General features: G+C 37.0%; 1 protein-coding gene across 1 annotated transcript in view; it reads left to right on the top strand.

Moving 5' to 3' along the window:
* The window catches only part of LOC122797915 (zinc finger protein 271-like), a 12,882-nt gene extending 2,297 nt beyond the window's left edge, over positions 1-10,585 (top strand). Inside the window, exon 2 of the mRNA XM_044066434.1 lies at positions 10,537-10,585. Within this exon, the coding sequence (XP_043922369.1) occupies positions 10,537-10,585 (49 nt within the window). The remainder of the gene's footprint in view (positions 1-10,536) is intronic.
* Positions 10,586-14,055: the final 3,470 nt, after the last annotated feature.

Genomic DNA, 14,055 nt, shown 5'->3' with positions numbered 1-14,055 from the left:
AATATTAAGCAAAATTTTGGAAAATATTTGTCTCTTTAGAAAAATCTACTGGAATTGCCACCTGGCTGGCTCGCCATTGAAAAATTATATTGATCTTATTGCTTGCTGTGGGATTTGATGTCTTCTTAAGACACTCAGTCTTGCTGGCTGGATTCTGCTAAAATTCAAAGTCTGGTTATATTTGCATTCACAGTCTGTTGCATACAAAAACTTGCAGAATATACACTGATGAGAGAATATACTTTGCAGCATCAACTTTAGAGAGCAGTAACAAATAACTTTTTATAATAAACCAAACGGAACAACGTTGCAGCTTAAAGTACTGTTCCATCTTTACTTCTCACATAGTACAGATGACGTGAGAGATATAACATTTACCTTAGGACAAATGAGTCCCTACCATACCTCTAACATAACTGGATTTATACAGCTCTTTATATACACTTTTATTCATGCATAAACATATACATTTCCTCTTGATATTCTATTTTGGAGAATTGCTCATCCTGTAGAAACAATACTATTCTTCCTTGTTTAACAATGTCTTGTAAGAGACCAGCTTTTCTGACAGTGTGAACATCCTGTATTCTATTTGGATCTTTGTATAAGAACATCTGTTCTTTTGCCAGTGCTGATAACAGTGTCCTGTTGTCCATGCAGAAAAACATATTTTTGAGGAAACACATTGTTCTGACAGTGTGATCATCCTGTATTCTATTTGGATCTTTGTATAAGAACATCTGTTCTTGTGCCAATGCTGATAAACACGTCCTGTTTTCCATGCAGAAAAACATATTTTTGAGGAAACACATTGCCACAGTGTCATTGTCCATTCTTTAAAAGCAGATTTTGCATTTTTGCTCTTGCATACATCCTGTTTTTAAGTCTGTAAGGGAAAATGTCCATTCAGCAGGTTCCTTATTTTCCAAGCCATGGTCATTTAGTATGACTGCTGATCACATATTACTAAACTCTGTTTCTGCATTTAAGCAAGCTTTTTCTTTCAGCATATTTACAACAGAATTAATTTCAGCCTTATATTCATAAAATCTAACAATAACATGTTCATTTATATATTTTATGTTCATAGTCTGTGGGGGCATGTGTTGTGTTGTGTTTATTCACATTTCCATGGACCTGTCATGGGTGTTTACTTTTGGGCACTTTTACTCTTCTGGGGGCGTGTCCGCTTGCAGGGCTCAGCCTACGGACACGCCCCCTACTGTCTTCCACGGACCGTGTTAGCCTTCGGTGTGATTCAGCATGCCCTCATGCATATGCATGACATGCTGACGTCACACCGTTTAACTGCAACCTCCGTGTAAGCCTTGTATCTCTTACACGGAGGCTTCGTGAATCCTGCCCACTGACTGTAAAACAAAATAATGCTGGCCATAGCAGCCTCCTTCAGATCATTTTGGGGTAAAACCAGTTAGAACATAATAGTAACCATTTACTTTGATACAGGGACATTAATAATGCAGAAAAAGTTCAATATTTGCTGAAAAACATATTCAGTTTTTGAGTGAGAGTAACCTTTAATGAACATTGCATGTTATTCAACTTAACTTGTATCCTTTTTCTGTGTATAAACTGGTCTTTTGCAGCCTGTTTTTATGTTTTTTATGGCATTTTTTCTATAATGTTGTCTCAGCTGATCATGATCTAATATAAAAATACACAGTTCTCTCCCTGTAAAAGTATCTAAGAGCACTTGCACCTATGAGGAAAAAATACAGGCAGAAGAAGAAGAAAAATAACTGATCAGCAAGCAAGGCATCTCCAGTCGGGTCAGTACAGTTTATTTCTTGTGTATCTTACTGACGGACTGACTGACTGACAAAGATTACAGATGAGGACAGCGTTTTTATACAGTCTTGAAAGATTTAACCCTGCCTGTTTAGACATACACTGTGTCCTAATCAGGTCATGCATTTTATTTTAAGATTACTACTACAACAGTTTTCCTTTTCTGTAACAAGTACAGAGCAAGTATTTCTTTCTTCAGCTTGCTTTGTCATCAAATGATCATACTTCTTAATTGTCCAGCATTTCTAATGAGAAATACTATTCACTATTGTTGTTAGAGTTTCAGTTAATATTTACATTATTATTACTGTTGAATAATTCAGAATTAATGAAAGTTTGCAGCTTACAAAGTAATACAAAAGCTTAGTAGAAACTTCATATAAAGATCTGCAGCATGTATGTGTAAGGGACATCTGCTCCATTCATTCTATAGACAGCATATGAAATACAATAATATACATTTTCTTATTCTTTCATGTTTGTAGCATATATGTACATTTTACAGAGCATGTATTTTACATTCTGTTTATTCTTTACACATATGCTTTAGGAATGTTTTGATAGAAACAGAAAACTACTGATTAATACATGTTTTATACTACTTCTAATAGAAGAACCATTTGCTGCTGTTACAATACATCAGAGTGTGTCAGTGTGTGACCCTTGTTCCAGGCTGCTGTGACCTTTTCATTCTATCTTTGTCGTAATAGCAGACTGAGTTGACAATTTTAAAAAACACTGTGAAGTCTTATAGCTAGTTAACATTTGACATGTGACATCTGATTATTAGAGGAATTATTTTCAACATAAATATTTGCTTATATTAATAATTATCCCTTGATAAAGAGAAGAATTATTCATAAGCACCATGTTATCTTGGCTGATGCCCTTTTAGCCAGGCATTGCATTTCCATGCAACTTTGCATTATTTTATGTCACTGGCATTCACATAAAATATTGTGTCTCAAGATTTCTATAAGACTCCCTGACCAAGAACTTTTTCTGTATTTGTGAACATTTCTTCTGAACGTATTTCCAAGGATTCCTGATAGTGCAGGAGTCCTGCCTTTTGCTGTAAAGTGTTTGTCACTGCATTTGAACTCAAAACCAGTTTGTTTTGCTTGTAAAGTAATAACTATAAACTGGAAAAGTGAGACTCCTCTTCTGTTTAGAGAGTTCAAGAATATTACAATTAACGTTTCTCAACTGGAATTAACTACAGACAAGAAGAGAGCAGGTAGAGTCACTTCATATATGATTCTTGGATAAAAGTTAAAGGAGTACTTGAAAACTCAAACATAATATGATATGAAATAGACTTATAATTTGAATATTTAATAATTGTCTGTTTATGTAGACACCTTTGAAATATTTTTTTTTATTTTTATTTACTGTTGTGAAGTTTTTTCCTCTATAATATTTATTCTTGTTTTATATGTTTTAAAATTTTAACAAAATATTTGAGTAAAAAAACAATTTGTTTTACATTAAGTTGTTTTTCCACTCTGATGGGCGCAGAGGGCTGATTCAACTCATTTGAGTTGGCAACTGCTGATAGGAGGCTTATTGTGCATTTATCTGATTGTCCTGAGGGCTTAACTGTGTAAAAGTCTTTCATCCTGGTGGTACAAAAGCCCTACTTTTTTGTGAGAATGTGCTGATTTATTCAGAGCTTCCCTGTATCTGGCTTGGACACCTGTGACTACAAGACTTGAATCGCTTCTAAAACCACCTAGACCTGCAAATTTGATATAAGTATTTTTTGTGCACGTGCTCTATTTCAGTGCTATCCAACACTTATGTGCTACATTTATTGATTTGGTTGAATTTATCACTGTTTTTGTAGCTTGCACTTGTTAAAGAAATAACATCTATTTGCTACTTACTGCTCTTGGGTTTTTTTACCAGTATTCTGATACTTCCTAACCTCTTCTGATACTGCAAAAGCTGTTCCAAGTTTCTTCAAGTTCTCCTATGTTTGGAAAAATATTTTTAAGTTTTGCAAAGTTTTTATATGAAGTCCTTCTACATTTGCACACTTTTTCTGCATCTGTGAACATTTATCCAAGTGTGTGAAGTTATTTCCAAGGATTCCTGAAATTGCAGGAGTTCTGCCTTTTATTGTAAAGCATTTGTTACCACACTTGGGCTTAAAACCAGTTCCTTTTACATTGAGTTTTCTGCACTCTGGTGGGAACAGAGGGCTGATTCAACCTATCCAAGTTGGGAACTGCTGATGGAAGGCGTATTGTGTGTGTATCTGATTGGCCTGAGGGTTTAACTGTGTAAAAGTCTTTCATTCTGCTGGTATAAAAGCCTCATCTTTGAGCGGCACCACTGCAGGGTATCTAATAGTATACAGGTAATAACTCTCACTTAGACCTTTAAGCGACTATTCTTTATTCCTCCCATCTACTAAGGATCATAAATAATGGATATGCACTTCCCTGTCATCTCTGTTTCTGGGCTGGTGGATATGGGCATCCTGAGGCAGTGTAGTAACTGCCTTATGTTCACTAACAACCATTTAATTTTACAACAGACGAGCGCAGTGTATGAGAGATGTAGATACACATTGTTTTTGGAGGCAAAGCTCTCCCATACACATGTGAATAGTACAAACAAGGTTTAGTGTTTCACCCAAAACACTCATTATGAACATTAAGTAACAAACACTCAGACACACACATGCGGAGGTACTTGCTTGTAATCTACCCAAACTTCGAAGGCTTCCTGTAAGCATCTCTCAGCAGTCCTGTGCACATTCAAAAAAGACAGCACCTTACAAAACATATAACTCTGAAAGTCATAGTAGCCCCGCTTCTAAGCCCATAATGCAGCACACCTCACAAACATTCTAGTTATTGGGGGCTCTATTGTAAGATATATTGATGTCCCCCTTACCAGGCTAAACAAGGAGAAGATCACAGTTTGATGTCTGTCTGGAGCCAGGATCTGCCAGATCACACATGCACTTAGGGCTTTAAACCACAAGTACCAGTGTGATGTGGTCATAGTCCATGTGGATGTAAATGACCTAAGACATACCTCACTGGACTATATGAAGAGAGACATAATGGAGGTCACTGAATATGTGTTCCAGGCAGGTATGAATCAAGCCTTGAGTATCATCTTACCTTCAGCAATGATGATGCTACAGTACCAGCAAAAATGATTTACTTTTTAAGCTGTGCCAAGTTGTGAAACCCTCCAACATAACAAAAATTATTCACAACTACCTAAAGGTACTACTGATTAATTCTATGAGTTTAAATAAAAAATACAGTCCTTGGAACCATGAATGCAGTCATGGAGACATGGTTCAGAACCATAGAAAACATCCAAACTATCAAAGGCTACAATGCCTTTCATACACTACAGTCCCCCTCAGCTCAGAATAAAACTAAGGGAGGCGGTGTCTCTGTGTTCATAAAGGACAAGTACACTGTTAGACTGGTCTAACAACATGACTCTCTTAAGATGCTCCATGCTCAACTAACTATTGGTGTGACCCCTATCATATCCTTGCTAGATACAGATCCCCTAAGATGAGTCTGGTAAACACACCTCCTCCCTAAATCTACAGGAATCTCTTAACATTCAGGCTTATGCCGTATTTATATGTGACTTCAACTACCCTCCATAAACTGGGAGACTCATATAACCCATAATTCATTTGCTCTGAGGTTTTTGGACTTCATCAGCACAAACATTGTGGAGCAACGAGTTAGCTCCCCAACTAGAGGTACAAATGTCCTAGACCTAGCTTTCTTGAACATGGGAGGATGCTGCTCCCTCCTGTGCATTAACTCCTCTCTGGTAAGATTTGACCACAAAATGATCTCCTTTAGTATTAAACCTAACCTAGAACCCCCATTAAACTCCAAACCTGTTAAGAACTTTGCTAAGGCCAATTACCTCAAACTAAATGACAGCATATTAAACTTCCAAGCCTCTCCAAACCTGGGTGATACCAAGGCCTACTCTGAGCTGCATAGAGGAGGCAGTACTTGTCCGATTCAAACCTATGATTACTGGCAAAAATAAACCACCCTGGTGGACCCCTAGCATAACTACTCTATTCAACAAAAGGAAAAAAATCCTCTCCAAGCCAAGAAGGAACAGACAAAACAGTCCAAAAAGACACTCACCATCTAAACAAAAAAAAAAAATAGACAGTTCACCAAATCTGCCAAAACAAACTATGAGGCAAAGATAGCCTCCCAGGTGAAAGATAACCATAAGGCTTCATTTAATTATGTTCATAACCTCAGGGTAAATGCTCATCATGGCAGCACCTGCACCGCCATCACTTCCTACCACCCCAAAGAATTAATCACAACCATCCCCCTACCTATCATTACAAGGGAACAGGTCTTACTGCACTCACTAAAGCACAGCATCCATGGGCCCCGACAACATTCCAGGATGCTTCTCAAATAACTTAAAACAGAATGCATCAGGGACACTGGAAACCCTCTTTAACCACAACCCCTGGATGGCTTTGTCCCACAGGAATGGAAGACTGCAAAAGTCATCCCTCTGCACAAGGGGGGTCCCTCAACTGGCCCAGGGAACTGCAGACCCGTAAGCTTGACCAGTCTTATCTGCAAGACCATGGAGAGAATTACCATGAACCTGATAAATAATGAGACAGGCACTCGCAAAAAACTGGACCAGCCCCACTTTGGCTTTGTCAAAAGGAGGTCTTGCCTGCTCTGACTGGTGAACTACTTTGAAAAAGTTACTAGGGCCATGGAAGAGGGCAAAACTGTACACACCACTTATTTAGACATGGCCAAAATTTTGACACAATCTCCCAGGGATCACAAATAAACTTACGGAGTTAGGCATAAACCCCTACATTGTCAGATGGATAGCCATTTGGCTCACTGACAGGACACATGTTGAGTGGATAGGTGAATCCACTTCTGATAAGAAACATTTTACTGGTGGTATCCCACTTGGTTCAGTGTTGGAACCCCTCCTGTTTGGTATATACTTTCCTGAAGTGAAAGCCAATATTTTGGGCCTCTGACTTAGGGTATAATTAAGAATTTTTTAGCATTTAGTCTCAGACCATGGTTTTGGCACACTCCTAAAAGTAGACCCAGTGCTGAGGGACATAGGAACACAGATAGGTAGTAACCTACACTTTGAACACCAGGTAGCTACAGTAGTGAGGAAATCCTTCTCTGTGGCTCAACTTATAAGCAAAGGCATGACATCAAAATAAAACAAAGTCACAGTGCCATTGTACCCTTATCAGGCCCATAATTGAATATAATGACCCCTTCTGCATGTACCTAACCAGAGACTTACACCAAATGGAGCAGCCCCAGTGGTTTCTCTCTAAAAATACAAAGCGTAAGACACAGGTCTTGTGCAGACCAACTAAAGACCCTATCCTTTTCCCTCTGTCTCATATCATTTATTGAGAGGAGACTTATGCCTGACCTACAAGGCAGTCTCTAATCCAGCCCTGATGAAAATGTTACACATTTGCAAGAAAAATTATACACGGGTTAAGCATTCCATGGACCTGAACCTTATTTGTGACTCTAACAGAACATGCTGGAGAGACAGATTCATATTTCAAAGACTGCCTTTCTGTGGAATAAACTTCCCATCTTCATAAAATGAAGTCCATCCCTCATTGTCTTCACTGTCTTCAAAAATAATTTCGATAAATGCATGGGGAGCCATAAATTCACTCCTAGGGTACTGCCCATATCCTTTATGGACAGAGGCAGTCTGTAAGATGACTCAGGGCTCCAACATCCAAAGACCCACTACCCTGATACTACTCCATCCCATCACTGGGGAATTAGGATTCAATGTTGTCATACCTTGGGTATTACTGGCTGAACCTGTAATTAGCATATTAAATGCCATCATGCTGATTCTGCATACAAACAGCAATGTAAATCTTTCTCCAGTGTTGTCATTCAAATTCTGTTGATCAGAACAGCTGTTTTATATTCCTGATCTGTTTATTCCCCTTGCCTGCTGTATTTTATTTATGAAGTTGTTTCTTCTATCCATATGTTGCTAATTAGCTAGTAAATATTTCAGATGCTGTAGCTATTTTTTAAACAGTCAGGCTTTGCTGTGCAGAGATAGTGCACCCCCCCTGCAATCTGGCAGAGCTTCCCAAAGAAGGAGACTGCATTAAAAAACACCTTGTGACATGCTAGTCTGTGCAGACTGTGAACTCTTCACCATGAATTCTAATATTGACTGTGACAAGGAATTGCAATGAATAGTTATTTTCTCACTGGTAGGTACAAATCTGACTGAATTTAAAACATTTCTGGTGTGCATGTTTCCAATTTTTGTTGAATCCAGCAACATATTTTATTTAACCCACTTCCCTCAGGATTTCTGTTAGATTATTTTTGGGAATCCTGCTACCTAGACTACTGTCAGTCAACATACTCGTTGCATTTTTGCATGCATTTCTGGACGTAGTACTTGCATTACCAGAACTAACATTTATACACCATTGTCTACTGTTTTTTTGTTATACTGAACTTAACAAACACATTCATCATGTAATACGTTAGTCAGATACAGTTATGGCCTATACATTATAATGATATATCAAGCTCCTTCACTAAGCTCAATATCAAATAATGGGGTATCACTAGCAAGCTCAAGGTTTATAACTAGTGAATGTAATAAATAGTTTGTCAATAGGCATACAAATGCATACATACATACATACATGTGTTTACCAGGAAAGGCCTGGGGAGAAAAGCTGCAACATATAAAATAGACAAGAAAGTTTACATGAGAACATTATTACAAAGACAAGTTGGTCCTTATGTAAATAAAAATCTTACTAACCATAATTAAGGAGAACATGAACATTTTTTCCTGTGCATACAAGCACAGTGACAAAAATAGGAGTGTAACAGTTGAGTAAAATACAAACAGACATAATAGTATTTTGTCAGGGTTAAAGTGCCATTGGATAGGAGCAGAAACAGAACTGAAAATATAAGCCAAAATTAGCAGAAGTGAATCCTTCTGTCAAACACGGAAACATTGTTTGCAATATGCAGCTTCCCTCATGCCTTTTGGGATAGGATCCCAATGTAAAGAGGTGTTTTATGGTATGCCAGTAGAATTCCCTAAAAATTCTGTCCTTCACATAAAATGTTAAATGGACATCATATCTGCCTGAGTTGGTACTAGCTCAAATGAATATAAAAGATCCTACAACTCCTGTTAAAAAGAGTAGTGGAATTTATGTCCTGGCTAAATTTTCCCTAGTCAGTATAAACACCATCTCAAATCTTCCCTGCAAAGAAGCGTTATATCTAAGGGGGATAATTGGGTCAAGAAAAGTGTAAGTACGCTTAAAGAAAGGAAAATGTTTAGCCATTTTGGAGATGTAGGTATTGGTTACAAACTGCAAAAATAGCCATTTGTTTGGGACAGTACTTTTGAAAATGCTAAGTTGTTAATTAATTTACTTAAGTTGTGTCTTCTGTGAGTAGTATATGTCTTGAATTTGTCAGTGTCTGTAGATTTCTAGGTATTTGTCTTAACCAAGTTCTGTAATTGAAGTCCTAGTTGAATTGGTATTTAACAAGCCTTTGGAGTATGTTAGAATGCAAACAGATCTTGGAACCAAGGGCTGTGAAACAAATGGGCATAAGCAATTCTTTGTGTAGGCTTTTCCTCACATTTAATGCTTGTTTCATGAACTGCATTGGATCATCTTTTCTACAAAATGCATTTCTCATAGCTCCCAGAAGTGAGTACAGGGATTCCTTACTCAGTAAGCTGTCTGTCTGCTTGCTAAGGAGTGAAGAAAATGTGCCCCGTGCTTCCTATTTTACAGATCGGTCACCTGTGATATATGCTGACCACTTGAACACATGATTCATCTTAGGACAACTACCTTACCTCATCATTCTGTAGTTAAACATGAATCTCCTGTCTTCCTTCAAGCGGTTCTGTGAGCCCAAACTAATGTAGGTTATGGGTCTTTCTCCATATCTGGACTATTCCAGGTATTATTTCTTTCCCACACAAACTTCATGCAGCACACCTTACTGAGAAAGGTAAGTATTGAACCTGGTGCTACTTACGGAACTCTTACACCACTCTGAAATAGTTATGTACTTCATGTCTCATTGCAGATTACAGTTTCACTGACATCAGGGTGTTGGATCATGACAGAAGTTTGATTGTGTGAACATTGTACGGTGTTGGTCTGTTTTAGTATTCTATGTCCCTCTTTGTCTAATATACTTTAATGAGTATATTGATCTCTTGTTTTTCTGAGATTTTCTTTTCCTATGGTTTTCACTATATATTTTTTTACTACACAATATTTAGTTCAGTTTCTTTATGCAGCTGACTCTGGGTCAGACTGAAGCGGTTGTTTACATCACTATATTTGCTGAATTACCAAAATGTAATAAATAAGAAATAAATACTGGTGGAGCTGTATGTGTTTGAGTCTGAATGCTACAAAAGTAAATACTATAAAAATGTAATATATTTACGCACACACACACACACAATAAAAGTTTAACAATATGGAAATTACTTGAGGTGACTTGTTTTAATACAAGGTTTTTGATGAAAGGTATCTCTGTTCTTGCTTTATCATTTTCCTTCAGCTGTATTTTGAGAGCAACCCTTTGGAAACCTAAGTATTCCTGGAAGAATACGGTTTATCTTTAAATTTTGTCTCATTTTAATTTGTAGGGTACAACATCCCAGTGGACCACCTTTGGTCATTTATTTTCAAAGATAAGATGCTTCCATCTGACAGTGGTGACAGAGGAAGGAATTTGCAGCAAAATCAGCTTCCTTGTAACAGAATTAGCAGTAAGTACATGAAATATATTCCATTTGTTAAAACTTTCAATTAAGTGTAAATTAAGAGTCTGGAGGAAGTACAGGAGGGAGTATTCTGTACAGACTTATATTCATAAAAACGTTAAGCAAGTTTTTACATTAAAGGAAGTTAGACCTTGGAAAAACAGAACACCACGTATAGATAATACTATTTGTTATAAGAAAATGTAATGAGCGTTTGGAGAACAAAGAACAAAGGTAATAAAATGGGATGAAGCTAGACAAATTCTTGGGGTTATTGAACTTAAATTAACTTGCATATACAGATCTAATGTTAGCGCTCAAGGAAGATGTATTGAGGTTAGATGATGATTTGGTTAAACCATGAGAAGTACATTTTATAACTTAGGCCAGAGCAGGAAAGAAACACCAGAAAAGAGTAATACAAAGGGCATGTAAATGTTAGAGTCGAGAAAACAGTACGATGCAAGGGTAAAAAGGGCATGGAGTGAATGATTAAATACAGATGCTACAGGTGATCACTGGATGAGAAATTTGTCTTAATCCCAGATATGCATTTAAATCAAGAAATCATAGAATTTTTGCAAGGAAATGTGTGGACAAGAATTTCTACACCCCTATGAGACTGGTACAAATATTCCTGCAGACAAGGAGTATGTTAGAGATATGATGGTCAAGAAAGAGTTTCTTGGGGGGGTAATATATATTTTCAGAATGTGTGGAGTTACTTTGTTACAAAAATGATCTGAATGGTATGATTAGTCTTATAACCTCAGTATAGAGATGATGATGCTGAGTTGGTGTGAAATAGAACACATTAAAGGGGTGAAGCCACTGCTAACATTAATGCTGGTAGTGACTAAGAAATATTTAACTAGAAAATGGAAAATTAAAAACAAACCATCAATAAGAGTTGTGAAAATCTGTCTACAGAGATTAACAATATAGAACTGAAAACTTTTGGAAAGCAGCAACAGAAATAGTTAAAAAAATGGACTGTATGGGATTCAGTAAAAGAAACTGGGCTTGAAGAGGGCATGACATGTCACAAAATGTCTAAGATGTTTATCTATTTAATAAGTAGACTGCAGTACACATAAAGCAGTTAGTGGTCTGGTTAGTTGTTAGATGTGCAATGAAGTGAAAATAAAACAGTGTGGTTACTAGTTCAATCCTTCATCTCAAATTAAACAGATGATAAAACACTTAAACCGCAGGTGGTCATGCACATGCTCCTCACCACGGGAACTCTGTTTTTCTTTGTCAGTCCATATCCCAGACTCCACCCCTTCTATACAAAATATCTTTATACAATTCCTCCTCAGTTATCTTCCTGTCTTAGTCCCCACTTTACATTTCAGTTTCTTTCTAACCTTCCCATTTTATCCATCTCCTTCAAATACTTACCCCAACTCTCTTATAATCATGTTCTGCGTCAGAAATTATCCTAGTATTCTTACCCCACTGTTATATAACCAGGCTCTGTGTCAGTAAGTACCCTAGTATTCTAACCCAACTCTCTTTTATAACCAGGTTCTGCATCAGTAAGTACCCTAATATTCTTACACCACTCACTTATACCAAGGTTCTGCATCAGTAAGTGCCCTAGTATTCTTACCCCACTCACTTATAACCAGGTTCTGTATCAGTAAGTGCCCTAGTATTCTTACCCCCACTCTCTTATAACTAGGTTCTGCATCAGTAAGTACCCTATTATTCTCACCCCACTCTCTTATAACCAGGTTCTGTGTCAGTAAGTACCCTAGTATTCTTACCCCACTCTCTTATAACCAGGTTCTGTGTCAGTAAGTACCCTAGTATTCTTACCCCACTCTCTTATAACCAGGTTCTGTGTCAGTAAGTACCCTAGTATTCTTACCCCACTCTCTTATAACCAGGTTCTGTGTCAGTAATTACCCTAGTATTCTTACCCCACTCTCTTATAACCAGGTTCTGTGTCAGTAAGTACCCTAGTATTCTTACCCCACTCTCTTATAACCAGGTTCTGTGTCAGTAAGTACCCTAGTATTCTTACCCCACTCTCTTATAACCAGGTTCTGTGTCAGTAAGTACCCTAGTATTCTTACCCCACTCTCTTATAACCAGGTTCTGTGTCAGTAAGTACCCTAGTATTCTTACCCCACTCTCTTATAACCAGGTTCTGTGTCAGTAAGTACCCTAGTATTCTTATCCTAACTCTCTTATAACCAGGTTCTGTGTCAGTAAGTACTCTAGTATTTTTACCCCACTCTCTTATAACCAGGTTCTGCATCAGTAAGTACCCTAGTATTTTTACCCCACTCTCTTATAACCAGGTTCTGTGTCAGTAAGTACCCTAGTATTCTTACCCCACTCTCTTATAACCAGGTTCTGTGTCAGTAAGTACCCTAGTATTTTTAACCCACTCTCTTATAACCAGGTTTTGTGTCAGTATGTACCCTGGTATTCTTATCTCTACTCTCTTACTTTTTCATGTACTAACTGTGGAAAATGTCATTATATTAGTAACACAAGCTCTTTTTACTTATATTGATTACACATGTATAGCCAAAAGGAGATATAACTGCCACAGTTGTTGTATTATTTATTTGGCCAGCTGTGACACATGCTCACAATTTTATGTGGGAAAAAGTGTCAGAGAACTACATTTTAGGATTAGAGAGGCTATGAAGGCAGATACAGATAAAGATGTCTGTAATGCTTTGACTCAGCATAGGTTGGAGTGTAAGCATTTTCATAAATTTTATTTTAGTGTTTTGGAACAGATTAACACTGAAAATTTTGTTTTTAGTCACAAAGGTCCTGAAAGCCAGATTTAAATGGCAGCTATTTTTAAAGTCAGACCATTTTCCTTGTTTCAATGAAAATATTAATCTAAAGAGTATTCTTAAGCTGAATTTGATTTAAGGATTTGTTTAAAATTTTAAATGTTATCATAAGATGTTACATCTTGTGAAATGTTGTAATGTCCCTTTAAATGCAGTTACTGTCTTCGTGAATGGATGTGTGACTTATTACTTAAATGGAGGAGGGGCATGACTTGTAATGTTGAAACTAATTAGTTTGCTAGTGATTTTGTTTTCTGATGAAGTTCCATGACCATTAAAAAGGAACAACATCACTGATATTGTGTTTTTGCAGTGCTTGCCTCATACCAGCTGTTTGCTTTTTAGCCTACCGGCAAAGTTTGTGTTTATATTGTATTCATTTTGTTACATTTTCTATACTTTTTCTGAATGCTTGCAATACTTCTTCTGTACCTGTCACGTTTCTGTTTCTTTCAGGACATTTAATACAGTTAGTTCAGTATAATTTGCTCTATTTAACAACTTGAGTCTGTTACCTAATTTATCTAACTTTATGGAATTAATATATTAGGCAAGTTTCAGTTTTTTATTTTACTAT

The sequence above is a fragment of the Protopterus annectens genome, chromosome 3.part1 (genome assembly GCF_019279795.1).
Source record: "Protopterus annectens isolate FY-2018-M chromosome 3.part1, PAN1.0, whole genome shotgun sequence".
In the NCBI taxonomy this organism is placed as follows: Eukaryota; Metazoa; Chordata; order Ceratodontiformes; family Protopteridae; genus Protopterus; species Protopterus annectens.
Note: the sequence above shows the minus strand (reverse complement) of the source record. Positions and strands in the feature narration are given on the sequence as shown.